The sequence below is a fragment of the Melanerpes formicivorus genome, unplaced genomic scaffold (assembly GCF_026170545.1).
Source record: "Melanerpes formicivorus ecotype bairdi unplaced genomic scaffold, bMelFor1.0.p_v2 SCAF_19, whole genome shotgun sequence".
Taxonomy (NCBI): domain Eukaryota; kingdom Metazoa; phylum Chordata; class Aves; order Piciformes; family Picidae; genus Melanerpes; species Melanerpes formicivorus.
The window spans coordinates 2,382,824-2,408,538 of NW_027142371.1; the positions used below are offsets into that span (position 1 = coordinate 2,382,824).

The 25,715-nt window shown below is 53.5% G+C and overlaps 2 protein-coding genes across 2 annotated transcripts in view; one reads left to right on the plus strand and one right to left on the minus strand.

Moving 5' to 3' along the window:
- The window catches only part of JPH2 (junctophilin 2), a 34,835-nt gene extending 27,818 nt beyond the window's left edge, over nt 1-7,017 (plus strand). The window contains exons 4-6 of the mRNA XM_068149806.1: nt 1,123-1,886; nt 2,720-2,817; nt 4,413-7,017. Of these exons, the coding sequence (XP_068005907.1) occupies nt 1,123-1,886; nt 2,720-2,800 (845 nt within the window). The 3' untranslated portion in view covers nt 2,801-2,817; nt 4,413-7,017. The remainder of the gene's footprint in view (nt 1-1,122; nt 1,887-2,719; nt 2,818-4,412) is intronic.
- A 4,921-nt stretch (nt 7,018-11,938) lies between these two features.
- LOC137447112 (thyrotropin-releasing hormone receptor-like) lies at nt 11,939-21,813 on the minus strand. The gene is made up of 2 exons (XM_068150380.1): nt 21,028-21,813; nt 11,939-12,319 (listed from the first exon to the last, which is right to left on the minus strand). The coding sequence occupies exons 1-2, from the start codon at nt 21,811-21,813 to the stop codon at nt 11,939-11,941; spliced, it is 1,167 nt and encodes a 388-aa protein (XP_068006481.1).
- Nucleotides 21,814-25,715: the final 3,902 nt, after the last annotated feature.

A 25,715-nucleotide genomic window follows, 5' to 3' on the forward strand; every position in this document is an offset into this window, starting at 1 on the left:
GAGCGCAGAGCAAGCCCTGTAAGCCTGCACCGCCTCAGCATCCCTTGGATTCAGCAGAATGAGGCCAAAGCCACTTTGAAAAGGAGGTGCTTTGCTGTCAAAAAACTCTGCCTGGTGACCTCATGCTGCCCATAAGGTGCATGCTCCTCTTGCTCTCACTTGCTCTGAGCATTGTGGTGACAGGCAGGGACCCCTGTCCCAGCGCAGGTCCCAGCATGCAGAGCACTGTGCAGGGTTGTTATCCCAAAAGATATTCCCAGTTGTTCAGTGCTAGATTTTGCTCAGCCAGCTGCCCAGCCTGATGGATAGGTTTGGTGTCAGGCTCTGGCTGATTTCTCCAGAACTTAGTTGGGCTACAATTTGCTTTGCAAGCATGGCCTAGGGTTCAGAAGAAGTAAAGATGTAATGATAGGTGAATAATTGAAGGGCAACACTGGTAATAGATGACAGCACTTACCAGTCAGCATGGGACATGAGGCCAGAGTGAAGGCAAGAGACACCTGGTGTGGTGCTGACAGGTACTTTTGCTGATGCTGTGGGGCTCAGGGCAGGCAGGAGGGCTGTGAAGCTACCACCCCCCCTCCACACATAAGAAGCATGGTTTTCCCATCCTGAGGCAGGCAGATCATTTGTGGATGCTGCCTTTCCCAGGGAGGCTGGGCATCCCCTGTTACCACTTGTGAAGTTGTGACACTATCAGTCACCAAAGAAGCAACATGGAAGGGTTTCTCAGGCATTAAAAAAACAAATAAGAACAACAAAAATACACCTGGATGAGGGCTGGACCCACCTTAGTCCCAGAATACCTCATCTGTGTGACCACAAAAAGTTGGGCTGCAGACTTCCAGCGTTTCTTTAGCGCCACATGTAGCTCCCTGCCTGCTCCCCCAGCTCTTCCCAGCTGCCAGCATGGGACAGGGCTCAGAGCCTCTGGCTACTTCTGGAGGGCATCCCCCGTGGAAGCAGGCTCTGGACTGGGAGGACCTCCTCTCCTTGCCTCCAGTCTAGGCTCTCCCGCAGCTGTCCCCAAACCCAGCGGCACGCTGGTGGCACGGCGCTGGAGCGGGACCGACGTCCCTGCAGCGCCGGGGCATCTCCTCACCCCAGCTTCTGTCTCCCCAGGCCCCGAGTACCAGAAGCGCAAGCTGCTGCAGGAGATCATCGAGAACCAGGAGCACGCCGTCAACATGGAGGAGGAGGCTCCGCGGCCCGCGGGCGCCCCGCCGTCCCCCACGCCCCCCGAGAGCCCCCAGCTCCACGAGCAGGACGAGACCGGGCGCCGCGCCAGCCCGCCCCCCAGCCCCGCCGCCACCCCGCCCGAGGCCAAGCGAGCCAAGGCGGCCCCTCGCCAAGACGGTGCCCTCCGTCCGGGCAGCTGGGCAGAGGCAGGCGGCAGGGCGGGCGGCGGCAGCCCCGCACCCCCCGAGAGCGAGAGCCGGCCAGCTTCGAGGGGCTGGACTCGCCCCGCCGAGCAGATGGAGATCGGCCCGCTGCAGCGCTTGGCGCAGGAGCCCGACGTGGATGTCGTCAAGGGCTACCACAGCTACGCCGTTCGCACCTCCTCGGTCTCCCCCGTCGAGGACTATGAGGAGGAGCCGCTCCCCGAGCCCGAGCCGCCCTCCCCGGAGCGCCGCGGGAACACCTCCACCCCACCGCAGGAGCGGGAGGAGAAGCCGATAGCCAGAGCGGACGCCAAGCCGGAGCCGCCCCGGCCAAAGGAGCTGAAGCAGCGCCCCAGCCCCGAGCGCAGGGCCGCTAGCCGGGCCGAGCCCATTGCCGACAAGAAGACTGAGGCCAGGGCGCTGGGGCGCACGGAGCACAAGGCGGGGGCCAAGCGGAGCCCGGCCCCGGCGGTGGCAGCGCGGGAGGCGGAGGACGGCGAAGAGGTGACATGGGGCAGCCCGGGAGGCACCCCTGGGAGGCATCGTTGGCTTTTCGTGGGTTTCTTTTTCCCCAGGAGGTGTGGATTTTCCCAGAGATGCAGAGCCCACTGCCTCGGGGGTGCAGAAAACCCCGAGTCTCTTTTAGGGATCCCGGCTGGAGGAGGGTTTTGATTTCCTTCCTCCTGCCTTCCCAGCCCGGTGCTGTTCCCACCCCCATTCATAACCCCCGCGATGATTTTCCTCTCTGCACTACAAACACACTTTCAGACGCATCCCTCTTTCAAAACTTGAGGAAAAGGGCATTTTCTGATTAATTTTTTACACTCTTCTCTCCCTTCCCCATCGCTTTAGCTGCCAACATGGATCTGGGAAGTTGGAGGGGGAAATGTAGAACGGGGAAAAACGAGTGGGGTTTCTTTTTTACCTGTTTCTTTTACTTATTTTCCCTTTTTTCCCCCCCCTTTTCCTCAGTAGGGGCACATTGTGAGGTGAAAAATGACAACTTAGAAACGTGGGTGAGGTGGGGGGCAAAGGAGTTGGGAGGAGCAGCTTGGTGTGGACTTGGCAGTTTGTGTGCCTGCAGTTGGGGGTCTCCTATAATCTGCCTTAGCCTTAGAAGAAGCCTGATTTAGCCTGCTTAGAATGAGTTTGTGGGGAAGAAATAGAAGTATGGAGTGATTGATTGATTGATTGATACTCAACTAGTCTATGACTGGTTAAGTGTCTTGAGTTGGGAGGGGATGGTTCTGGTGGTTGTGAACAGCAGAATTAACTTGTGTCTCTCTTCCTGCCTTGAGCTGTGGTGTGTAATGCTGTGGTTTGGGTTTTTCCTCCAGGGACCTAACACAATTGTGATCTGCATGGTCATCCTACTGAACATTGGTCTGGCCATCCTGTTTGTCCATTTTCTGACATGATGTGCCCCTCAGACAAGGTAAGACAAGCATGGGGTACCTCCCTGTGGGTGTTTTGGGGTTGACTGGCTTTACTGCCACCACAAATCATTCACTGGTGAGGAAAACGCATGGGCATTACCTCAGTAGATGCAATTGCCTTCCACTGAGTGTTGAGATTCTCAGTAAGCCTTTATCTGTTCTAAGAGAGGTTTGTGGAGTAGTTTTCAGTGGAGAGTTCTCAAGTCTTTCCCTAAAATCACTTCCTCAGAGTTAAAAGCTTGAGCTGTGTCAAGCAGATGAATTCCCACGGTATAGATTCGCCTTCCAAGCTGGATGGACATAATTTCACGTACACTTCCAGTGCAAGGCTGTGTGATGGTAAATTTTAGATTTGTTTGAGCCTTAACTGGGACTTAAGAGCTCAGATGGGGGCAAGGCTGAGAATCCCTGCCCCGCTCCCCCCTACTCCCTCCCAACAGAGAGGAAAAAGAAAGGGAAGGAGCAAATCCACCAAGAAATAATTTGGAGTCGGCTTGGAAGTAGAAAGGTAAAGAGTTTCCTTTAAACAATATATATATATAAAACAATAACAGGTAAGGTTCACAAGGGCAAGGAACAAGGATGGATGGGAGGAAAAAAAACAAGAATACAGAACCAGTCTCTCTGGAGAGGCACAGAGGCAGCAGGGAGAAGGATCAGGCCAGACCACATGGCAGAGAAGCAGGAAGGCAGCTGCAGTAGATCTTGTCCAGGAAGGCAGGAGCCAAAAAGAGCTAATGGCTGCAATGCCCTCCCTTTTATACCCTAGCTGGGCAGGGAGGGGGGAGTGGAACAGTCTCAGTTTCCCAGGGGGAAAACGCCCTGCAGGGAGAGCAAAGCACTCACAAGCCCTCCCCACCCTGTTTTCAGGATGGGCTTTAACCCATCACAATTCCCATGGCATAGAGTTGCCTTCCAAGTTGGATGGGCATAATTTCACATAGATTTCCAGTGCAAGGATGTGTGATGGCAAATTTTAGCTTCGTTTTCTGCAAGTGGTCTTCCCTGGCCACTGCTGCCAGGCTCCTCGTGCAGTGCAATATTTTGTGGCACTCAGCACAGCGAGAGGCAGAAACACAAAGAGAATGTGAACCTCTGAAACTGGCCCCGGTGCTAATTCTGCCACTGTTGTTATGTAGTTGTGTTACCAAAGGTAAATAGCAGCTGAGATGCCTGACTAAGGTTAAGCTGGAGCTTGCATGTGACTTCCACTGGAACTGGGATGAGGGTTTGCCTTTGGATTTGGTGGCAATAAAGCTTTGTGAGATTTCTTGTGCTAGTCGGGTTCCTGCACACAGGAATGTGTCATGGGTTAGCACAAGATTTCTGTTGCCTTGGGCTCAAATACTGCAAAAAACACCCCAAACCCTATCAAGGCTGAACCTGACTCTTGGGCCTCCTGTGAGCATGATGTGAGAGGCACCTCCTAAGCCCCCATGAAGGTGTCAGGCTGCCTTCCTGGGGCATAAAAGGGCTCCCCTGGGCACTGCTTTCTGCTGTGTCCTTAGTCCCCACTCAGCTTGCACAGCCAGAATCAAGTATCGGTGGTTTGTTTTGCTCCTCCTTGACTCCTGTTCCTTTGTGTCTGGGACAGGCATTGCTGCTGATGGAGACCACAGACCTTGGTGGGGATTAAATCTCAGCCACCTGGAAGCCACCTAAGAGGAGGACTTGAGATCCCGAGGTTGCACTGCAAACATCAACCTTAAACGAAAGTGCCTGAAGATGAGTGCAGTCTCCCTGCTCCCAGGCTGTGGCTGGCCTCTGTGATCTCCCCAGAAGAAGCCAGGGTTTCTGCACTTCAGCCTCCTTCTCTTCTTTCTGTAAAATAGCAGTTGCCTTAAATTGTTCTCACCGAAGCCATCAACTGTCCTGTCGTGCCAGGGATGAGGGATTCTTCTGTAGCTGTAGGAAAATGACTGAGAAGGTCTCATGTGTGCACACTGATGTGTTTTTGTAACTCCCTTGGTTGACTAAGTGCCAGAGACTTCCCAAAGAGTGTCATCCATGGCGTGGACATGGAGCAATGCACAGCAATCAAACTGACTTGTGGGAGCCGTGCCACGACTAGGGGTGGACGACGTCGCCCACCGTGCATGGAGGTCATCCAGAGGGATGAGCAAAGTCTTGTCTTTCCCTGTCTCCTGGAGTTGTTTTCCATGTAAGGAGGACTGAAAGGAGGAGCAAGTTGTAGTTGGGCTCGCTGAAGGGTAACCAGAGTCCTGCCCATGCCTGCCAAGGTGCCACAGATGGGGGCCATGGGTGGGGGTGCCAGGGCCTGGCTGATCCGAGGCTGTTTGTGCGTGTGGGGGTGCTGCAGGTGGGGATGGTGCCCGTCTTGGGGCCAGGCACCATCTGAGCGCTCTCCTGCCCCCAGCAGTGCTCTGCTCAGAAGAGTCCTGCAGTGGGAGACTTCCACTGTGATGGGAGAGGAAAAGAGGGAGCTGAATTCGTGCCTGTAGCCCTGTCTCTGCCAGGGTTGTGAGTGACAGTGGGACGGAGGCACGGACTGCAAATCCCTCTGGACGCCCGCAGCTTCCTGCCCTTGGCGTGGGCTGTAGGGGGTTCCTGGGATCTCTGAGCAGACTTCCCAGCTGGAGGATGCAGGGTGGATGCCATAGCAGAGGTTGCATTATTCCTGAGAGACAAAGTGGTGCTGAGACCCAAGGGGCTCTGCTGTGGTTGGGTGCTGGGCTCAGAAGCACGGAGCAGCCAGACCTGCAGCAGTGGCACAGCACAGTGGGCAATCCTGGCTGTGGTTCTTGTGTGCCAGGCTTAGAGGACTGGTGGGTTTGCACCGATTCTCCCCAAAGCTGCAGCAGAGAGACCTTTGGAAGGAGATGTTTCCACCATGATCTGCTCTGGTCCTCAGCAGCGTGAGCTTAGAAAGTCAGCGCAGATAAGTTAGGGTTTGGTGTGAGGCTGAGTGCTTTGGGCTTGTTTCTTCCTTCTCCGAGCAGTGTGCATTTTCTATCTTCTTTAAGATAATCAGAAATGTTCTTTACAGTTGGTTGTGCACCTCTGTGTATCCTGAAATCCCACAGCACAGGACTGGGCAGGAAAACTGAGGGACTGGGAAGAAAGGGAAGACGATGGTTCGGGATAAAACCAGCTGCCCAGTCTGCTCCAAAGGTCAATCTGAAAGGATTTCAGAGGTGGGGTGGCAGACAGGCAGGGGTTTACACTGACTGGAGACACAGGGCAGAACCTGCCTAATTTATCTGCTCTAATCATGGCATGAGAGAGTGAGAATCATTCAATACTTTTCTTGGTGAACCAAGTTTATTTTTTAACCTTATTGAGCTCAGGAACGTCGCCACAGTAGCGAATCCGTGGTGTTAACTGTGGGAGAAGTGAATGTGATCCCTTCCTAAGAGCCATGTGGCTGTAACCAGTCCTGAGAAAGCTGTTGCAGCGTCATCTACCCTCCCAGAGTTTAGCAGCAATTTGCTTCTTTTCCTCTTTTTTTTTTGTGTTTCCTTTTCCCTTTCTTTTCTTTTCTTTTCCCTTTTTTGCCCCCCTTAAGTATAAATGTGTTGCATCCCCCAGGCTCTGCTGCCTTTGATGTTTTACCTGTTTGCTGGCGCTGCCTTGCCAGCTCTGCAGTTTCCAGAAGCCAACTGCTGTCGTTAACCACCAAGACGATTTCCATTGAGAGAGCTGAGGGGCTTTTATTTATCACTAAGCACAAAAATGAGCTTTTTGAACAGTGCTAAGGTAATTTCCCCCCCCCCCCCCCCCCCCCCCTTTCCCCCACCTCTTTGTTGTTGTTTTTTTTATGCATGTGATGTGCACTCAGTGATGTGCTTTCCTCTTAGCAGCCTTCTGAGAAAAGTAGATGTGCTTTTATTGCGAGGCAGAAACACATCCACAGCCTGCTGAGCTGGGGGTGTACCCACACACACAGACACTTCAGCCCCTGAGGGATTTCATTTTCTTAGATGCAAGCCAGCAAACAAACAAACAGATGAAGAAGGAACAGATTTACCTCAAGCTGCATGCTTTCAGAAAGTGCCTAGGAGGTTGTGTTGTACTTTTCAGGTCTTACAAAGATGCAGATACCTTTCACTCTTCACTCAAACACCTTCCTCACAGACTTTGCAAGCTGTTTACTCCAATCTGTGTACTGCTGTCCGGAGTTTTCTGTCGGTTGTTCTGCTGGATTATGTGCAATAATAAACAGTTATTTGCTCACTGTATCCAGCAGGTTGCTTGCCAGGCTGACACGCTCACTGCAGTCTTAAAGAGAGAGAGTTTGTCAGCATGGGCTGCAGAATTTCCCAGGTGGCTTGTGGCTTTGCCCCAGTGTCTGTGTCAAACTCTTGCAGTCTTGTGTTGGTGTGGGGTTCTTTGCAGAGAGCTGTTTTCACTTACTGCCTTACAAAAGTGTAGTGGCAGATGTTTGAGGGCATCTCCAGCTTTGTGAGCCAGCCCTGTGAGCTGCCTTCATGCTGCCCTCCTCCAGAGGTTGCATGGGGCCAGGAGGAAATGCAGCTTGCTGGCCCAAAACCTGCCCAGGCAACGCAGATGGGACCTTTGGCTGCCTACTGACCCCAGGACAGCTGCCAAGTTCTTTCAGGCCGTGCGTCACTGCCTGCTCCCCAGTGCCACAGTGCCCCTGGGCTTGGGGAACAGTGGTTCTGCTCTACCCATAGCCTGCCTTCTCACTCAGCCCCCTGAAATGGCCAAAGTGAGAGGCAAACCAGGCACGGGGACAGGAATATGGGAGTTGGGGGAAGAGTGATTTATGGGGAGGATGGGAGAGCAAAGGCCAGTGGCAGCCTGGGGGCCTGAGGAATCCAGACTAGCCACAACCATCCATCCCTCTTCTATTTCTGGAGTGCCTCACATGAGCAAAGCCAGGCTGTGCATGGTGCCTGGTGGGATGCAGGCTCAGTCTGCATGGGCAGCAGGGGGTCCTCCGGTTCCTGCAGGACACAAAAGGTCTCATGGCAGAAGACTTCATGCTCTGGCAGAGCCTGGAGGAGCTGGGTTTGGTGAAATGATGGCTTTACTCCCCTCTTAGCTTGTTTTGCTTCTGGTATGGGAGGAACCAGCAGCATCTCATTCATGCAGTCACTGGGAGGAGGCTGGGGCCACAGGGTAACCAGAGCCCTTGGAACCTCATAAATCTCAGGCTGATGAATGGAGCAGATCTTTGGCCCCTGTGTGGCAGAGGCAGTGGGGAGGGGGGGTGGGTCTGCTGCTGAAGCAGCAACACATTGCTTCAAAAATATTAATGAAGGTGGAACTAAAAGCCTGCCCCTTCCCCAGGTCAGGGGTAACCGTGCTGGTCCCAGGGGTAATGTCCCTCACCCTGCTGCTGGCTGCGTGTCCCTGGGTGTGGGCAAGGAGGTGACTGACACCTGAGAACCAGGATCAGGGCACTGGCCTGATCCTGTGACCGAAGGGCAGCAGCCTTGGCCTCCACAGTGCGAGGGAAGGTGCAACCTGAGCCCCTGTGTCCTTTGTGAGTGATCTGGCCGGGCACAGGGACAGCCACACTGCCCTCCACTGCCCTTGCAGGGCATCGGGGCTCTCGGGAGCAAGCCCCTCTCTTGGCCCTCACCTTTCCATAAGAGGAAGGGCCAGAGCTGGGGCAGAGGTGGCAGAGGGGTTGCAGTGCTCCTTTGTGGTTCAGGAGCCAAGAGTGGGGCTGGTGCCACACCACTGCCTTTGCTTGGGAACCTTTCCTGGAGAAAGCCAAAGCAAGGCCGTGGGGGTGCTAATGCATCAGGGGACAGCCACCAGGACCGCCCCAGGACCTTCTCCTCAAGAAGAGAAAGCTTTGAAAGGCTTCCTCTCTAGTTCCATTTCCGAGGAGGGGTGAGCAGCAGCCAGTGCACTTGCAGCATCCTCTGTCTCTCTGGAAACAGCACACTCAGAGCACAGCTCACAAGGTAGTTACTAAGGACAATTCAGCAGTTATGAACCACAGATTGTCCTTAATGCCTCTGCCATCAACCGTGGCTCTGGTTGCAGTGGGGTGTTTGCTGCTTTGGTGGTCCTCTTGTCCCTTTTTTAAGCACTTGCTGGTATCTTGTGGGTTACTCCTTCGTGTGGCCCTGGGGCAGGCTGGTTCCCAGGGTGCTGGCCAGAGGAGAGGCTTTGCCAAAGAGCCATCAGCTTGGCCATGCTCTCCTCTGGCACAGGCTGGCATGGGTGCCTAATTTCCTCTCTCAAAGTATCTTTACACCTCCCAAATCTGAACACAAGCTAAGAAGACAACTTGGCTGGGGCTTAAACTGAAGATTTTGGTAAGTTATTTAAACTCCTGTGTGTTACAGGAGTACATAACCCTTGCTGGGCACCCATCCATGCACTGCATGGAGGTGATTGCTTTGTGACCTCTACCACCAATACACTGGGAACAGCCAGATTCAGGTAAACGTGCTGAGCGTGCTGTCTCCACACTGGGTGTCTCTGCTACATGCTGTGAGCTTCAGCCAACCTGTGGCTGGTTCTCCCAGCCCATAAACCTCACTCATCCCTCTCCTGCCAGCCCTTCCCCACGCTTCTGCCCCCTCTGTGCCCCTCTGCTCTGCTCACAAATTCAGCCCCCCTCCCTGGGACTCTGCAGCACTGCCAAGTCCCCCCAAAGAAAGCAGATGACATTTTACCAGGTCAGTGAGCACTGGAAGGGCTTTAATTAAGAGACAGCCAGGGTAGATCAAGTTGAGGAGCAGCTTCAGTATGGTGAATGATTGAGGAGCAGCAGATCCTCTCTTCGGTGGCACATTTATAAGCCTGCAGCCTACGCAGTGCTGTTGAGAGCAAATAACTGCTGAGGGTGAAGTGCAGCCTCAGGATATAGAAGCAGGGTGAGGTGTTGCAAAACCATCCAGCCTGCTTGAAGCTGGGGGGGTGTGGGGGGTGTGTTGACTTCTTCTAAGGAGTTACAGTTTTGAGCCAGACCCAGGATGTTCAGAGGAAGTTACAGTGATTGCTTTTCATTCCTTTCTGCTGGTGATTAATTTCCCAGCAGCACACCACTGCCTGTCCTCCCAGGCAGCATCTCCTTAGCAAGCTGAGTGCTGACCTTCCACTTCCACCTACAGCTCTCCTAACTCCTCCTCCCCACAAATGTTAGCATAAGTGTGGAGAGAGGGAGCAGGAGCTCATTTCTCATCTGCAGAGTTTAATGGCCTGCTGCATTTGCTGGAGATCTCGTGGTGCTGGGGGAATTTACCTGCCAATTACTTCTCAAGAAATAAGAAAAGGTCCTGCAGCACTTGGCAGATAAGGGCAGGAAGGAGAGGAGAGAGCTGGGGTTTAATTGAATCCCAAGTATGTTGAGCACAAATTTCAGAGCTATCAATCAGCTGTTGGCCTGGGGCTGAACGTTAATTAAGAGAACAGTGCTTTTAGGATGTCTCTGTCCACAATAACAAAGCATAGAGGGGCTCAGTGAAGACTGCAAATGTGATGAGGAGGTGGAAAAGATCCATTGGAGATGCTTCAGCATTGAGCTGGTATTTAGGTTCAGAGACCAAGGGTATCTGTCAGACTGCACATCCTACACCTGACAAATGGCTTAGCTCAGGACACAGGTGGGTTTATGGTTAGGAAATCTTCTTCCCCCGTGGCCTCAGGGCAAAACTGGCTTGCTCACTGCTCCCTGCACCCACAACCACATGGTGAAGGTCTGGGGGCCACAGGACACCCTGTCCTGAGGAGATGCTGTCTGTGCTAGAGGCCCTGGGGAAGCACCATCCTCTGTTTGGACGTGATGATCTCGAAGGTCTCTTCCAACCTGGTCTGGTCTGGTCTGGTCTGGTCTGGTCTGGTCTATTCTATTCTATTCTATTCTATTCTATTCTATTCTATTCTATTCTATTCTATTCTATCACCATAGCTGCTGGGCTCTGCTTCGCTGCCATCATCCAGTTCCTGTGCCAAAGCAAACAGCACAGGGATGTAGTCTCAGTCTCAGCTCTTCCTTTCCAGCCCCACCATGCTTACAGGGTGTTGCCAATTTACTGCCCTGCTGAGAAAGGTTAACTTGCTCCTTTTCATTCCTTGCCAGCCCCAGCCTCTCATGGCTGTACAGATTAGTTGGCTGGAGAGTGGGAAGGGAAGGAAGGAGGGGAAGATGGGATACTGCTTGCTTTATGTCTCTGGCTCTCAGGGCTGACTGTGGCATGTGTGCACCCAAAGGTGGTTCAGGACACTGTGTCCCAGGGAGCTGCAAGCACAGCTCTCTGTGGAGATAAAGAAAATTAGTTCCTGTCCTGGCTAGACAGGGCATGGAGCAGCTGAAGGGGAACAAGGTGACTGACACATTGGAAGAACTCAGCACAAGAGCCCAGCTGAACTCTGGGCTGTGCAATAAAGTTGTTTCTGTTATGTTCATGTAAGAGCTGATGCATCCAAAGGCAAGAACTAAGACATCCAAACCTCAGCCTTGGATTTTGTCACTTCCAGGAGACCAGCAGTCACCCCAGGGCTCCCCTTCCTCACCCTCCACCTCACCTGTGTGTTTCTTTGAAGCACCCTGATCCTACTGCTCTGGTTTGTTGGCAGATGCTTTGATCAATGGCTTGTTCTGAGCTGCCAGGGAAAGTCTGTTCTAGGAGGAAAAACCAACAACAACAAAGCCAAACCCAAAACCACTCCACTGGGATGAGCAGAGCTGCTCCTGGGAGTGCCTGCCTGTCCTCCTGAAAAAGACTGAAGAGGAGCAGCTCACCTGGGATGGTTTTGGTGCAGGCATGGAACAGTGGGTAGGTGACTCTCACCCTGCAAGACAACTGGCCCAGCAGACAGAGATCTTCTTTTTCCCTGAATGCCCTTCCTGGATTTCCTTTCAGTGCTCTGGCCTGACCCAACACACAGCTGCACTGGCACGTAACACAGCACGGCGCTGCACCGCTGCAGTTAACTACAGATTCTCTAAGGATGCTAAACATTGACCTGTGCCTAACGCTTCACTAAACAAGAATAAATGAGCCTTAAGGAACAGCAAATTAATTTGCCTCTCAGAATGGTTTGTCAAATGCCCTGGAGAGGTTTGAAATGAAGCTTGCTGCAATGCCAAAGCAATTTCTGTTGGCACTTTCCCAACGCAGCACATGCAGCCTCGCAGCTCCCACTGCCTGCGTTGCTCCAGGGTCCCAAGACTTATCTGGCAGGCTTGTTCCTCTTGAGAGGTGCAGGGAGACTGTTCAGATCGTCTTGCTCAGTGGCAGTGTGCTCAGTGCTGTCGTGGGAAGTGTCCTTGACCCCGCTGTAGTACACCGGGGCAGCGTACGGCGCTGCCTTCTCAGCGCTCTGCTTGTCACACTTGCAGAGCTTCCTGAAGGCAGCCCTGAACTTCTGTGACATGAGGTTGTAGATGATGGGGTTGATGGCACTGTTCAGGTAGATGCACAAGCGGCAGAAGAGGAGGAACCAGATGTTCAGGTAGGGAGGGTCCATGAAGGAGTTCACCACCACCAGTGTGCGATAAGGCATCCACAGAAGGGCGAAGAGGACCACCACGACTGCCAGCATCTTGGTCACCTTGCCAGAGGAGACATGCAAAAAGAAAAAGAGATGATGATAGGTCTCCAGTGAGCTTCCCTGCCTGCAGACAGGGTGCAGTCTGTGCACTGCTTATATCTCTCTTTCAGCATTTAAAGGCCAGGCTGGATGTGGCTCTGAGCAACCTGATCTAGCATGAGGTGTCCCTGCCCATGGCAGGGGGCTTGAAACTGGATGATCCTTGAGGTCCCTTCCAGCCCTAACAATTCTGTGATTCTAAATATGCCCCCAGACCATGAGAGCATTCCTCTCTGAGTCTCTTTTGTTCATTAAGTGATTTTACTTAAATAAATCCCCTAATTCACAACTCTTCGTCCACTGCTGAAGAGCCTTTAAACCTCCTTAGGACAAGCATTCACCAGCCTGGAAATTTGCTGGGACAATCATGGAGATGTCTGCAACCAGAAAGCCAGCTTGCAAATTGCACATAGTACTCAATCAGTGGAGAAAAGAACCTGTGCAAAAGTGAGGAGCTAAGTTTGGGGGTGCCACGGGATACACCTCAGCTCCCTGCCTAGCATCTCCTGGTTTCCTGTGTGAGCTGTGCTGTTCGCAGGGACAGGCATCTGGTACAGAGCAGCACTGGGTGCAGAGGAGGGTGTCTGGGGTCTTACACTTCGTCTGATTCCTTCCTGTGCTGAGATGGGAGTTCCTCGGCCGATTGGTGTGGGTTATTTTAACTTGCAGCACAGAAGGGGAGCGGTGCAGGCAGTGCCCCAGCACCTGGGGAGCGGGAAGACGTTAACAATCCAGAAGTGAGCAGTGAGCCCTCAGCTCAACTCCAGCTTGTTCAAGAAAATGGGATTCTGTCCCGAAGCTCCAGTGATCCTAACAATTTCAACAGCTATTTCTGGTAGGTGACAATCATCCTCCAGCAAATACCTAGAGAATACACGTCCCCAAGGAGGAAAGTATGAGTAACCGCTGATGCCACACACACACATCAAGGCAGTGGCATTTCAGAACGTCAGAAAGGGAGTTGTGCAATGGTTCCAGTTCTCAGTATGAAAGTCAGCCCTTGGATCACGTTCACAGTCTCTCAGCTTTTCCTGGAGTGCTTTTTTTACTTCCTCATAAGCAGCTATGCCTTCCTCTAATCCTGTCAGTAGAAACTGGAGGTGGTTGGGAGTGGCAACAAAGCTCTCCCTGCACGAAAGGGACTGGTATCAAGCTGAGGCCAAAACAGAAATGCTTTGCTGTGTGTGGTTTAGTGGCAATGGGAGGACACTTCCCTGAATAAGTTTTCAGTGATGCAGTGAGTGCTGGAGCTGCTGCTAAGACTGCAGCATGTTTGCTGCTGCAGTTTGTTGCCTTTTGGGAAAGGTATGAGAGGTTGTACAAGTTGTGTCAGTAAAAGGTAGCTTCAGAGCTTTTCAGTGCCAAGGGCTGGCTGGATGCTGAAGAGCACGAGCCATTTCCCAAGCTTTTGGTTTTCACAGTATCACAGAATCACCAAGGTTGGAAGAGACCTCAAAGATCATCAAGTCCAACCTGTCACAACAGACCTCATGACTAAACCATGGCACCAAGTGCCACATCCAATCCCCTCTTGAACACCTCTGGGGATGGTGACTCCATCACCTCCCTGGGCAGCACATTCCAATGGTTAACAACTGTCTCAGTGAAGAACTTTCTCCTCACCTGCAGCCTGAACTTCCCCTGGCACAGCTTGAGACTGTTTCCTCTTGTTCTGGTGCTAGTTGCCTGGGAGAAGAGACCAACTCCCTCCTGGCTACAACCACCTCTCAGGTAGTTGTAGTGAGCAATGAGGTCACCCCTGAGCCTCCTCTTCTCCAGACTAAACAACCTCAGCTCCCTCAGCCTCTCCTCACAGGGCTGTGCTCCAGACCCCTCCCTAGCCTTGTTGCCCTTCTCTGGACACCTTAAGTGTTTCGATGTCCTTCTTAAATTGAGGGGCCCAGAACTGGACACAGGACTCAAGGTGTGGCCTAACCAGTGCTGAGCACAGGGGCAGAATGACTTCCCTGCTCCTGCTGGCCACACTATTGTTGATGCATGCCAGGATGCCATTGGCCTTCTTGGCCACCTGGGCACACTGCTGGCTCATGTTTAGGTGGCTGTCAACCAGCACCCCCAGGTCCCTCTCTGTTTGGCAACTCTCCAGCCACTCTGACCCCAGCCTGTAGCTCTGCATGGGGTTGTTGTGGCCAAAGTGCAGCACCTGGCACTTGGATTTGTTAAATATCATCTTGTTGGACTCTGTCCATCTCTCTAGTTGGTTGAGGTCCCTCTGCAGAGCCCTTCTGCCCTCTAACAGATCAACATCTGCTCCCAACTTGTTGTCATCTGCAAATTTGCTGATGACTGACTCAATCCCCTCATACAGATCATCAATGAAGTTATTAAAGAGGATGGGGCCCAGAACTGATCCCTGGGGGACACCACTAGTGACTGGCCACCCTATCTAGCCTACAACTGCTAGGGTGATAATCTGGTTCATAGAAATGCTCCTGAACAGACAGGCTGGGAGTGCACAGCAGCTGCTTGGCACACAGCTGACCATGATCAAAATCTCAGCACAGTTGTAGGCTCCACCGAGGCTGGCAGTTCAGTCCAGGCTTGGCCACCACTTGCCAAGGGAAGGAGCATCCTGACGGCAGTGACCAAACAGTACCACTGCAAGGCCTGGGAACAGAGAGCTCCCAGATATCAGCCCAGCTCAGTAGTGAGCAGATTTTGTTTCAATGCCATATGGCACATGAGCAATGCACATGGATGGGACCCACTGGGCTGTATCCTCCACTGTTCTGAGCATCTCTACTGCAAACAGACACGGCAGCATTGGAGCATTCAGCCAGCCTGCTGCCTTCCACAGACCTGCTTCTCTAGTCTGCTAAGGAAATTGCTTTTGCCAGGTTCTTGATGCTTCTGAGCTTTATTTCCTGAGAACCTGAATGAGCCTGATCTAAAGAAAACTGTGCTAATAGCTTAACCCTGCAGCAAAATGCAACCAACTCCTCAGCTAAGTGATTGTTAGTGCCATTTCAGTCCAAATTTCTTTTCTATTAAGGAGTTTGCTCCTCCTGGGAGATGAGGGCAGGCTCTGTGCTTTTCCATTCCATGCAGAAGCCAAAAACACCTGTCCTGCCTTGAAGGGTCCATGTTAAAGAGCTGTCTTGGGGGTAAGGCTGATGGGAGTCTTTCCATCAACTTCATCAGTCCTAGGCAGCAGGAGTGGCACAAAAGACATCCTGGGAAAGTGAAACCCCACACCTCTGTAGCTCCTCACTCATTCCTCACCCAGTGCTGGTGTCAGTCCCTGAGATGCAAAGTTAACCCCACAGGGCTGGGGACAATAAATCCCTGAGCAGTTACACCCCTAGCTCTGCTCATGGCAGGTGTCCCTTCCCAACAGTGGCTTTCTGTATGGCTGAAATGTCTCCTTTAAAGCTAATAGATGAATACTGCTCATGGGCTGCCTCCCAGGACTGAAACATCTTTGGCTTTTCAACTGTTGCAACTCTCTGCCTTGTGTTATTGCTCAGGAACCGCAATGGTTGTGAGCAATGCTCTGAACTCTCCACCCGAGTAGACAGCACTAGCAGGAGTCTATCCTGACACAGCTGAAGTGCAAATCCCTTGTGGTCCTTTCTGAGCCCCAAAGAAATGTAATCTGGGAAAGAACCAGTGATTCATCTGCCTCTCAGCCTGTGTTTTTCAGCTGGTTGTTATGGAAATGCTGGCAGTGCCAGTGAGTGCTCTCCCAGCTCCCACCCAAGCAAGCTTCCAGCACCTCCCTCCAGACCGCAGCAGACCACACAGAGCTGTCACCCAAAGAGCCCTGGCAAAGAGCTGTCTGTGTGCTGGGAGGGGAAGCTGGCTGGGAACAGCACTATGAGGATTTACTACATCTGCCTCACCAGATGCCTTCAGTGCTCCCTGAGGGTGCTGCATCCGGACCACAGGCTGGGATGGGCAGCCCCTGCAAGGTAGACATTTGCCCTTTAGCCAACCATCCCCAGCACCAGAACAAGAGGACACAGTCTCAAGCTGTGTCAGGGGAAGTTTAGGCTGGAGGTGAGGAGAAAGTTCTTCCCAGAGAGAGTTGTTAGCCATTGGAATGTGCTGCCCAGGGAGGTGGTGGAGTCACCGTCCCTGGAGGTGTTCAAGAGGGGATTGGATGTGGCACTTGGTAGTAGTCATGAGGTCTTGGGTGTCAGGTTGGGCTTGATGATCTTTGAGGTCTTTCCCAACCTTGTTGATTCTATGATTCTATGATCCTTGTGAATCATCCTCTCCTGGGCTCGACTTTGGCAAAGTTGTGTCAGCACAGGCTGTTTCCTCTGGCTGAAAGCTAACAGTCTAGCCTAGACTCACTCTCCTATCTTCACTGTGGGGAAAGAACTCTCCAGCACTGTCTTCATGCATGACTGAAGCCTGTCTCCATGCCTTTCCTCACTCTACCTTGCTAAGGGGAGTGACTGTAGTGCTTCTGAGAGCCTCTGAACTTACTTGTGGTACTCGTGGGGAAAATAAACCAATCAGCACCGAGAACAGCTTGGGACCTTTATCCCTAACCAGTGAAGTCCTGAATTATGGTCCCCACGAAACAGCTGCCCCCAGAAAAGACAGAGCTTTGCCATGGCCTCCAAGCATCTCTCAGGGAAGCAGCAGCTCAGGGACAGCAATTTTTCCGACAAGTGTTTTTCCCCCAGCCCTGTCACAGGGTGTGACAACAGCTGTGAGGGAGCTGTGGAGAGGAGCAGGGCAAGGGTTTGCAGCCAGCAGGGAATGTTTCAGGAGGACAGTTGGTACTTAGCTGAAAACACAACTCTGAGCCCATAAGCCAGTGCTGGTGCTGTGTGGCCAGGGATATCTGCAGCACAGACCCCTGACCACATCCTAGGTCCCTGTGTCAAAGCTCAAGGGTGGCTCATCGTGCACCAGACCAAGCCCAATGCACCTCCCAGTGCAAACCCACACCAAGCGTCCTTCTCGCTCCCTACGACGTGGTTGGCAGCTTGCATCCCTAGGCGCTTCCAGCCCGTCCTCTCTCCTAAGGCTCTGTCCAGCCTTTGCCGCTGTACGTGAGGCCAGAGACGCTCCTCTCCACCCGGTGCCAGCCCTCCCTGTCCAGGCACCTCCTCACCGAGCTGCTGCATCCCTCTTTCGGGAATGTCGCTCCCTCTAGTGGCCCTCGGCCGGGCGAAGTCCAAGCTTGGAGGCGGCGGTCCCTGTGCCTGCAGGGCTTCGCTGCTGCGGGTGTTCAGCGCGGCACAACTCGTGCCTGGCCTTGTCCTCCACGGGACCTGCGTATCTCGGGGGCACCGGCGAGGGCAGGGCAGCATCTGTGTGCCCTGACAAGCAGCAGCGGGGCGCCGGGGGGTGCAGGAGCACACGGCGAGGATTTCATTTCCCAGCTCTGTGTTGCCACAGCAAATTACACACACACACACACACACACACACACACACACACACACACACACACACACACACACATGCACACATACACTCCTCACCAGCCTTCAGGTCACAGAGTGAGGGGAAGAAAATGGGCACCTCGAGGGTAGGCACTTTTGGACATCTGCCAGGGGACTCTGGAGCAGCCAGGGGGTCAGAGGGACCACCTGAGCTACACGTACCCAGCACCCACCCTTCCTTCCCACTCTGCTCTCCTGGCAGAGCTGTCCTCACACCAGTGGTCTGTGATGGGAACCCAACAGATGCTGGACCCAAACAAACACAGAGGTGCTTGTAGGGTTGGTGTTTTGCTTCGCTGCATCACCGGGAGGCAGCCTGCTGCCTGCAGGGCTCTGTGAAGCTCTTGATGAATGTCTGAAGCCTGTCAGGCAACACTATTGCCATTTTGGACCAAACCTACACATGCTTTCCAATGGTACCTTTAGTGGCCTGCTCTGCATGGCAATTGCATTTAAAGAAGCTGCACCTTCACTTCAGTCTTCCCCACTGGTAGCATGTACATCACTTTCACAGCCTCCTCATCACCCTGTCAGATTGGAGACCATTGGCATCTGCTATGAGGACCAGCTGTGTCCTCACTTCTGATGCTCAGGGCAAGATCTTTTACCGAGGGTCCCTGTGGAAATTCCAAGTGCCATGTTCCAGGGCTGTCAGCACTTCCCAGGAGAACATAAGAGGTCGATGGCATTACCTGTCAGGCTTCCACCCTGGTCACTGGTGATTAATGAGCAAGAAAACCTGCTTATGAGCTCCTCAGCCAGCATCAGCTATTGCAAAGCAGTGTCTGGTGGTCCAAGCTGAGATCCATCTGTGTTTCTTCATTCCACAAGTTCCCTTGGTTTCTGAGGGCAGTAATGCTATGGCTATCAGAAAATCAAGGAGTAAACCTTCTGGTGAAAGTAACACAGGACACTGGTATCCACGATGCTCCCTTTTAGGGCTCATTACATTGGAACCCTTTTGCCATTGGTTCCCTGGGAGGTGAATCCCACCTGGAGATCACCACTCAGGTCCCTTCTCTGCCTCTCTCCCACCTTTGCTAAAACCGAGGTGGTGAGGTGTCCCATGGGCTTGCTGCTGGGGGTGCTATGGGGACTGAAGCCCCTGTGGACTTTACCCTGCCCCTTCACAGGGGCACATGCACCTCTGTCTCCATCACCCCACTGGCCACAGGAATGGTCTGTGCCATGGTCTGCCTCTGTGCTTGATTTCAAGCCCCTCCTGCTACCTAGCATCCCCATCTGCCAGTTCTGCTGGCACGAGTGCATTCAGCTACCTTCTGTCACCCATTAAAATCCCTTTCTTAGTGATCTGCCCATTCTCCAGCACTCAGCACATGCTTCCCCTCTGCTCTGCCCCCACCACCCCTCTGGGATGCTGCACTCTGCAGCATCTCCCCAAAACCATCATTCCTGTGGCTCTGGCTGTCCCTGCTCAGGGAGAGAAAATCCAGGCAAAATCCAGTGCTGATTCCTTGGGGATTTTTGGAGACCTCTTCCCTCCCTGGGCTGTTAGATTTCCCCTCATAACTAGATGCAAAATCATCACTGACTGCAGCTTCTGCTCCTCAGTTCACTGCACCACCAGCAAAAACCTCTGGCTGGATTTCAGGCAGTGCTCAGGGGGATGCTCTGACAGGACCTGGATTCTTTATGCTCCAAGCTCTCCTGTTCCCACTGCCCAAACCTTATGAAACAGCTGCATGTTTTTTCTTGGCTTTGGTGCACAGGTGACTTATTTCTGCACAGAGCATCCAGAAGCTCCCCAGCATGGGTTGCTTTGGAGAGCTGCTGGTGTGAGATTAGAAGGAAGCATTCAACAAACCATAGCTTGAAGCCCTTGGAATCTGCTTTACAGTTAAAAAATCTCAGTGCCATCTTTATTCTCAGTGCTGCTGGCTCTGCAGCAGTGTCAGGCCAGCCAGGGGAAGGCTTTGCATGCTAAGATATTTTAGGAGGTAATGATGACCTCAAGAAAACTCCCAGTGCAACAACAAAAAAAAGAGAGCACAAGATGTTTTCAAGAGCTGAAGTGCCTGTCAACCAGTCCCACCAGCCACTTCTCCTATTGAAGCTGGGGCACACTCTGTGCAGCATGGCCAGCCCGTGGCCCAGCACTGCAGGGGGAGCGGCACAAACCCTGCAGCAGCTCCTCTGGAAGGAGAGGTCCGTGGATCAACCTCACTGCCCAAGGCAGCTAGTGATCCTGTGAGAGCAGCAAAATACTTCTGCAGGTCAGGGTTTGCTTTAAACCTTCCTGTGCTGGAGCAAAAGGGAGAAAAGTTTGGAGGTGGAAAAACTCAGAAGTTCATAAAGCTGTTGTCAGGGCTGTTTGCCTGCTCTCTGTGACTGAATCATCACCCCTGGGGAACAGAGGTTGCTCTGCAACTCAGGCAATGAGATCCTGAGCTGGAGAAACAAAGGCTTCAAGACAGGCTGAAGCCTATTTCAGGTTCTCTGGAAATCATGTCCTGCTCACTGAGACTCACACTGGAGCTGCTGATTTCAGGGGCTTAAGCCAGACTCCTACATCCAGCCTGCTCTGTTAGGATCCCCATGTCTCTGCATCTGCAAACCAGAAGGATGTGTGTATGGGTGTCTCCTGCAGACAGCCAGCAAGCAGGCAAGACTGTCCCATGGCCAGATGCTGACCTATGCAAGGAGATGGAGCAAGAAACAGTAATTGCCCATGTGGACAGAGAAAGAGGAGGAGTGAGGGCAGGAGGTGGAAGAAGGTGGCAGCTAAATGACAGGGGAGTCACCAAGGAGCAAATCCACCACGCTGAGGTGCCTTCCCCAGCTGCAGGGACCTGAGGCTGCAGCCAGGGCTGGATCTCGAGGGCAGAGGTCACACCAGTCCTCTCCTCTCTTTACTCCTTGAAATCTGAGGTCACCTGTGCAGGACCCTGCCTGGGAAGGGAGTCCCACTGGCATAAGGTGACCCATGGCTCCCCTCTGCAGGGAAGCAACCAATAATTAATTATCCCCAAATAGCCCTGTGCTCCTGCCTCTCCCAAGAGATGCTGGAGCCCTGACCTGCTCCACTGAGCTTAGTCAAACCAGGGGGGCCCCATTTGTGCTCCCAGATCCCAGCCGGGCTTAGGAAGGCTTCTGTGCAGCAAAAGAACCCTCTCCACTCCCTCCACAAAGGAAAGCAAAGGCACCCCATCCCCTGCCAGGATGCCCCTCGAAGCACTGAGCCCCTGCCAGTGCTTCCTGCAGCCCAGCGAGCCCCAGCCCCTACCTGCTTGCGGGAGCTCAGGGCCCCCTTGTTGCCCCGGCAGGAGAGCTTGAGGGATCCACCCTGGTGCGTGGAGCCCAGGCAGGAGCGCTGAGGGGTGGCAGGCAGGGGGCTCATGAAGAGGATGCGGGCTATGAGGCCATAGAGGACAGTTGCCAGCCCCAACGGGATGACATAGAAGACAGCAAAGTCCAGGAAGTAAATGGGCATGTAAAGGCTTCTGGAGACGCGGTAGCCGCAGCTGACCTGCGCCCCATCCGAGAAGGTGACCTGGGTCGTGTCCACCAGGAAGAACCACATGAGGCAATAGAGGGAGGTGAAGAGCCAGAGGCAGGAGATGATGCGGCGGGCGCGGGACACGGTGCACAGCAGCTGCGCCCTGATGGCGTGGCAGATGGCGATGTACCGCTCCACCGTGAAGGCGGTGATGGACCAGGCGGAGGCGTTGATGCCCAGGTACTGCAAGTAGGTGATGCAGAGGCAGCCGGCGTAGCCGTACACCCAAGAAGCCATCACTTCTGAGATGTTGGGCAGCCCGGCCGCCAGCAGCACGATGAGGTCGGCCACGGCCAGGCTCACCAGGTAGCAGTTGGTAGGGGTCACCATGTGTTTGCTGCGCAGCACCACCAGCACCACCATCACGTTACCCGAGATGCCCACCCCGCAGATCAGCAGCACCAGCAGGATGGTGACCACCTGCAACTCCAGGGGCTGCCGAGGCATCCTGCCCAGGGTCTGGTTGATGCTGTCGCCCAGTGCGGCTCCCGGGATGACAGAGCCGTTCTCCATCGGCCCCCTGCAGCGGGGAGTTAGGAGAGCCGGGATCGCCGGGATCCAGGAGCCAGGAGAGCCAGGAGCCGCGGAGCCCCGCTGCCACCCGCGCCCCCTCCCCGCCCTCCCGCCCGCCCCGGCTCCTCCCTCTGCTTTTCTCTCTCTTTTTCCTTTTTTCCCCTTCATTTCCACCCCCCTCACGATTCACTTCAAGTCTTGCCGCTGACCGCCTCCTTGCACCCACCTCGCTGCGAACCTCCCTGCTATAGGACCACCCCATTCCCCGGAGCCCCCGAGGCATCCAGGACCTCACAGCCTAGGGAGTCACCCGGAACCGTCTAGGATTCCCAGCTGGCGAGACCCTCCAGGACCTCTCCCAGCCACCGAGACCCCCGAGAACTACCAGAAACCCCCCAGAGCTACTCTAGCCCCCACCCCCAATTCACCTCCCGGTCGTACCCCCTGCCTTTGCCCGCGGGGTCCTAGCACTCCGCTGAGCCGAGGAAGAGGAGGAAGGAGCCCAGGCAGGGAACGGAGGTGGCAGAGAGTGCAGAGAGGACGGAGAGGCATAGGGGATGGGAGCACCCTAGCAATGAGTGGATCCACTCCTAGTCTGGGTACTGTGGGTGACTTTCATCCACAGCAGAGCCACCTGAGGGGGGGCACACTTGTGGGACAGCCAACATCCTGAGCTCTCTTTGCTTTCACTGAGATTCGAGACCTTTCAGACCCTTGAGATCGCTCATCTGAGCAGGAGCAGAGCTGAAAATGGGAGCCAGCTTCCAACTGAGCCCTCTGCTTGAACCACAAGATAATGTTTCCCCTCTTCTCCTCTTTATTTGATGTGTGGAGGCACCAGATGGGGTGTTCAGCAGCTTCACATGGCCACGCAGCCCTGCACAGCCCCGAATCTGATGCCTGCCTGTTAACAATCCTGCAAGCCCTGAGCTGTGCCCTGCAGCACAGCACCAAACCCAACAGGGGCAAGGACCTCGTTCCTGGCACATCCCTAACTGCAAAGCAGGAATGGGCAAGCTGCTAGTGTGGTGGCACCGTGTGTGGGAGGAGAGAGGGCACAGACACTGCGTAACCATCCTGAGAGGCGGCTTGGGGTTCACCTGCTTGCTCAAACCCATCCCAACAGTGAGGAAACAAAAATTAAGCAAACTCCCACACGACTGCAGAAAGTTGCTGTTTTGGTTCAGACCTGGACCATTGTGTTGGATCACTGCAGATAATTATTTCCCTTGCTGATCTGCTTTGTGGCACTGACAATTCAGCAGTTATTAGCACAGTGATAATGGCTGTGTTAAACACCCAGCTGAAGCAGCTCTGCCTGCCCAAGTCCCCGAGCTAATCTCTGTGTCCATCACAAGGCTGGGCAGAGGCAAATGTCTCTGCCCACACCTGGGTGATGTCTCCTGCATATCAAACTGGCCAGGCTTGCTGTGGAGACTGATTGACCTTTCCATGCTAGACCCCTCCAGTAGCACAGGACGTGACTGAGGTTTGTGTTTAAGATGAGGCCAACCAACTCCACACAACCAACTCCACACCTACGTATTTTCTTTCAGCTAGACTTAAACCCAAATATTTCAATAGCCAACAGGCACTGATTCTTTTAAATAACACTTTGTGGCAGGTTCTTTTAAGATGTTTCTGCTTTTCCTTCTCTGCTGGCATTGCCTCAAGCTGCCAGCCTCTGTTAATATCTTCCATCACCCACTGCCTTGAAATGTCAGGAAGGAGAGGTCTTCATTTGCCTGGTGGTCCCCAAATAGGGGTGGCTGTGTCCCTGGGCACTGGCTGTGACAGGGCTGTTTCTGGGAAGGTTCTGGGACCCTATGGCTGGGCCAGCAGCACTCCACCCAGGCTGGGTGCTTGGGAAGCTCAGCACCAGCTTCAGTACCTTCCCGCACTCCTCATGCAGCTCACCTCTCTCATTCAACCTCTCTGGGCAGCTCATTCAATCCTGTAGACAGAAAAGACCTCTGAGGCTTCACATGTTTAATAAACAGAGCTGAGAGGAGGTGATCCTTTTACCCAAGTCTGTGATAAACACCTCTCCATTCCCTGCTGCTTCATAACCTACAAATATTAAACCCATAAAACTTCTGCTGTTGGAGCTGAGGCACAGAGGCTGCATCCACATGGAGCTGGGGGACAGGAAGAAGCTGAATCACAGCAGCCACCAGTGGCTTTGAGGGGCTGGGCCACAGGATTTGGGGCTCTGGGGAGCTGCAAAATTCTGAATGTGAGCGGTTGTGGGGAAGTGCTTCCCACCTCTGCACCCCTGCAAGGAGAGGGCAATAAGGCGCTCCAGGGCTCTGCAAAGCAGCCTGAGGGCTGGCAAGTGCTGTTGGAGGTGAGGTATGAGTCAGTCTGTTAAAAGCAGCAGTTATTGATCCCTGGGGGAAATTCAGGAGGGAGTTGTTCTGTCAAAATTGCCTTCACCTGTTCCACAGTCACAGCCTAGAGGCAAAATCACTTTGGGGCTTTAGGGGTTAATCTCCTCAGAGGTTATTAAACCCAAGCAAAAAGGCAGCTGTCAAGGAATTAAAAAGATGAAAAATCGACCTGGGTGTGTGCTACATGCACCTCAAAATCAGCTGGCTGGTGCTTTTCTAATTTCTCTTGTGAGAAGAGAAGGTTCCCTGGAGGGATGAAGCTCCTGGAGACCCCCACAGCGACCAGCTTCACACACCTGGGCTGCATAGGAATGGGAACAGCATTTGGCCCCTCTGGAAACCTTGTGGATTACAAAAAGACTGAGGGAATGGGAAAAGATTAAGAGGAAGGCAAGGATGTGGATTTTGTGGCTGAAAACCCAATTCAGGCTTGAATGTGACAAGAGTGTCTTTAGGTTCTCAGATGCAGGAATGGGGCAGGAAGCAGCTCCTGTGGCAGCAGTGGGGTGGATGGGATAACCTGCCGGGTGGTGCCAGGCTTAGGGAGCTCTGGACACCTACTGCAGCACTGAGCTCAGGAAGTGATGAGGCCAGGGGTGGCTTTTGTCATCCCCAGGCTCAGGGAGCACAGGCAGCTCTACAGAGTGTCTCAGGCTCCTCTCTTCCCTGGCTGGATGGCACAGAGCTGTCTCCTGGCTTTTGGGGAGTTTTCTCTCTGGTTTACTTAATCTCTTCTAAAGATCTTTTGTGAAATCTGTGATAAACTCTTCTGGAAGCTCCTTTGGGGCACAGAAGACCTTGGCGATATTTTTCTCCAGCTACTAAGCTTTTAAAGAAAGTGACGAGGACAGACTGAAGGAGTTGGGGCTGTTCAGTCTGCAGAAGAGAAGGCTCCAAGATGACCTAATTGTGGCCTTCCAGTATCTGAAGGGGGCCTACAGGAAGGCTGGGGAAGGACTTCTTAGGATCTCAGGTAGTGATAGGACTAGGGGGAATGGAATGAAGCTGGAGGTGGGGAGATTCAGGCTAGATGTGAGGAGGAAGTTCTTCATGAGAGTGGTGAAACCCTGGAATGGGTTGTCCAGTGAGGTGGTTGGGGCCCTGTCCCTGGAGGTGTTTAAGCCCAGGCTGGATGAGGCTCTGGCCAGGCTGATCTAGTGTGGGGTGTCCCTGCCCATGGCAGGGGGGTTGGAACTAGCTGATCCTTGTGGTCCCTTCCAACCCTGACTGATACTATGATACTCTGATACTATGTGAGGCCACAGTCACTAACTAGGGGGAGAAAAAAAACCCCATCCCTTCTGCCCTCCCCTGCTTCCCTGCTGTGTTCAGAACCCCAGTCCTCAAGGAAAAAGCCACTCACTCTGCAGAGATTAGAAAACAGATTAAAACAGATGCTGCAAATGAGGAGCTTGGCCACAGCCAGCCTTTCTGAGCCTCTTGCCTGTGGCAGGTACCTGGAATAGCTCCTGCTGGCTATCTGCGGTGGTTGAGCTCCTCACAGACCTGCAG

What these genes read in the sequence shown, in the direction of transcription:
- LOC137447112 (XM_068150380.1), bottom strand. Translation starts at nt 21,813, where the DNA reads ATGGAGAACGGCTCTGTCATCCCGGGAGCCGCACTGGGCGACAGCATC. An exon ending in CCCTGAGCTCCCGCAAGCAG is followed by an intron (nt 12,320 to 21,027) that starts GTAGGGGCTGGG and finishes TCCTCTGGCAAG; the next exon opens with GTGACCAAGATGCTGGCAGT.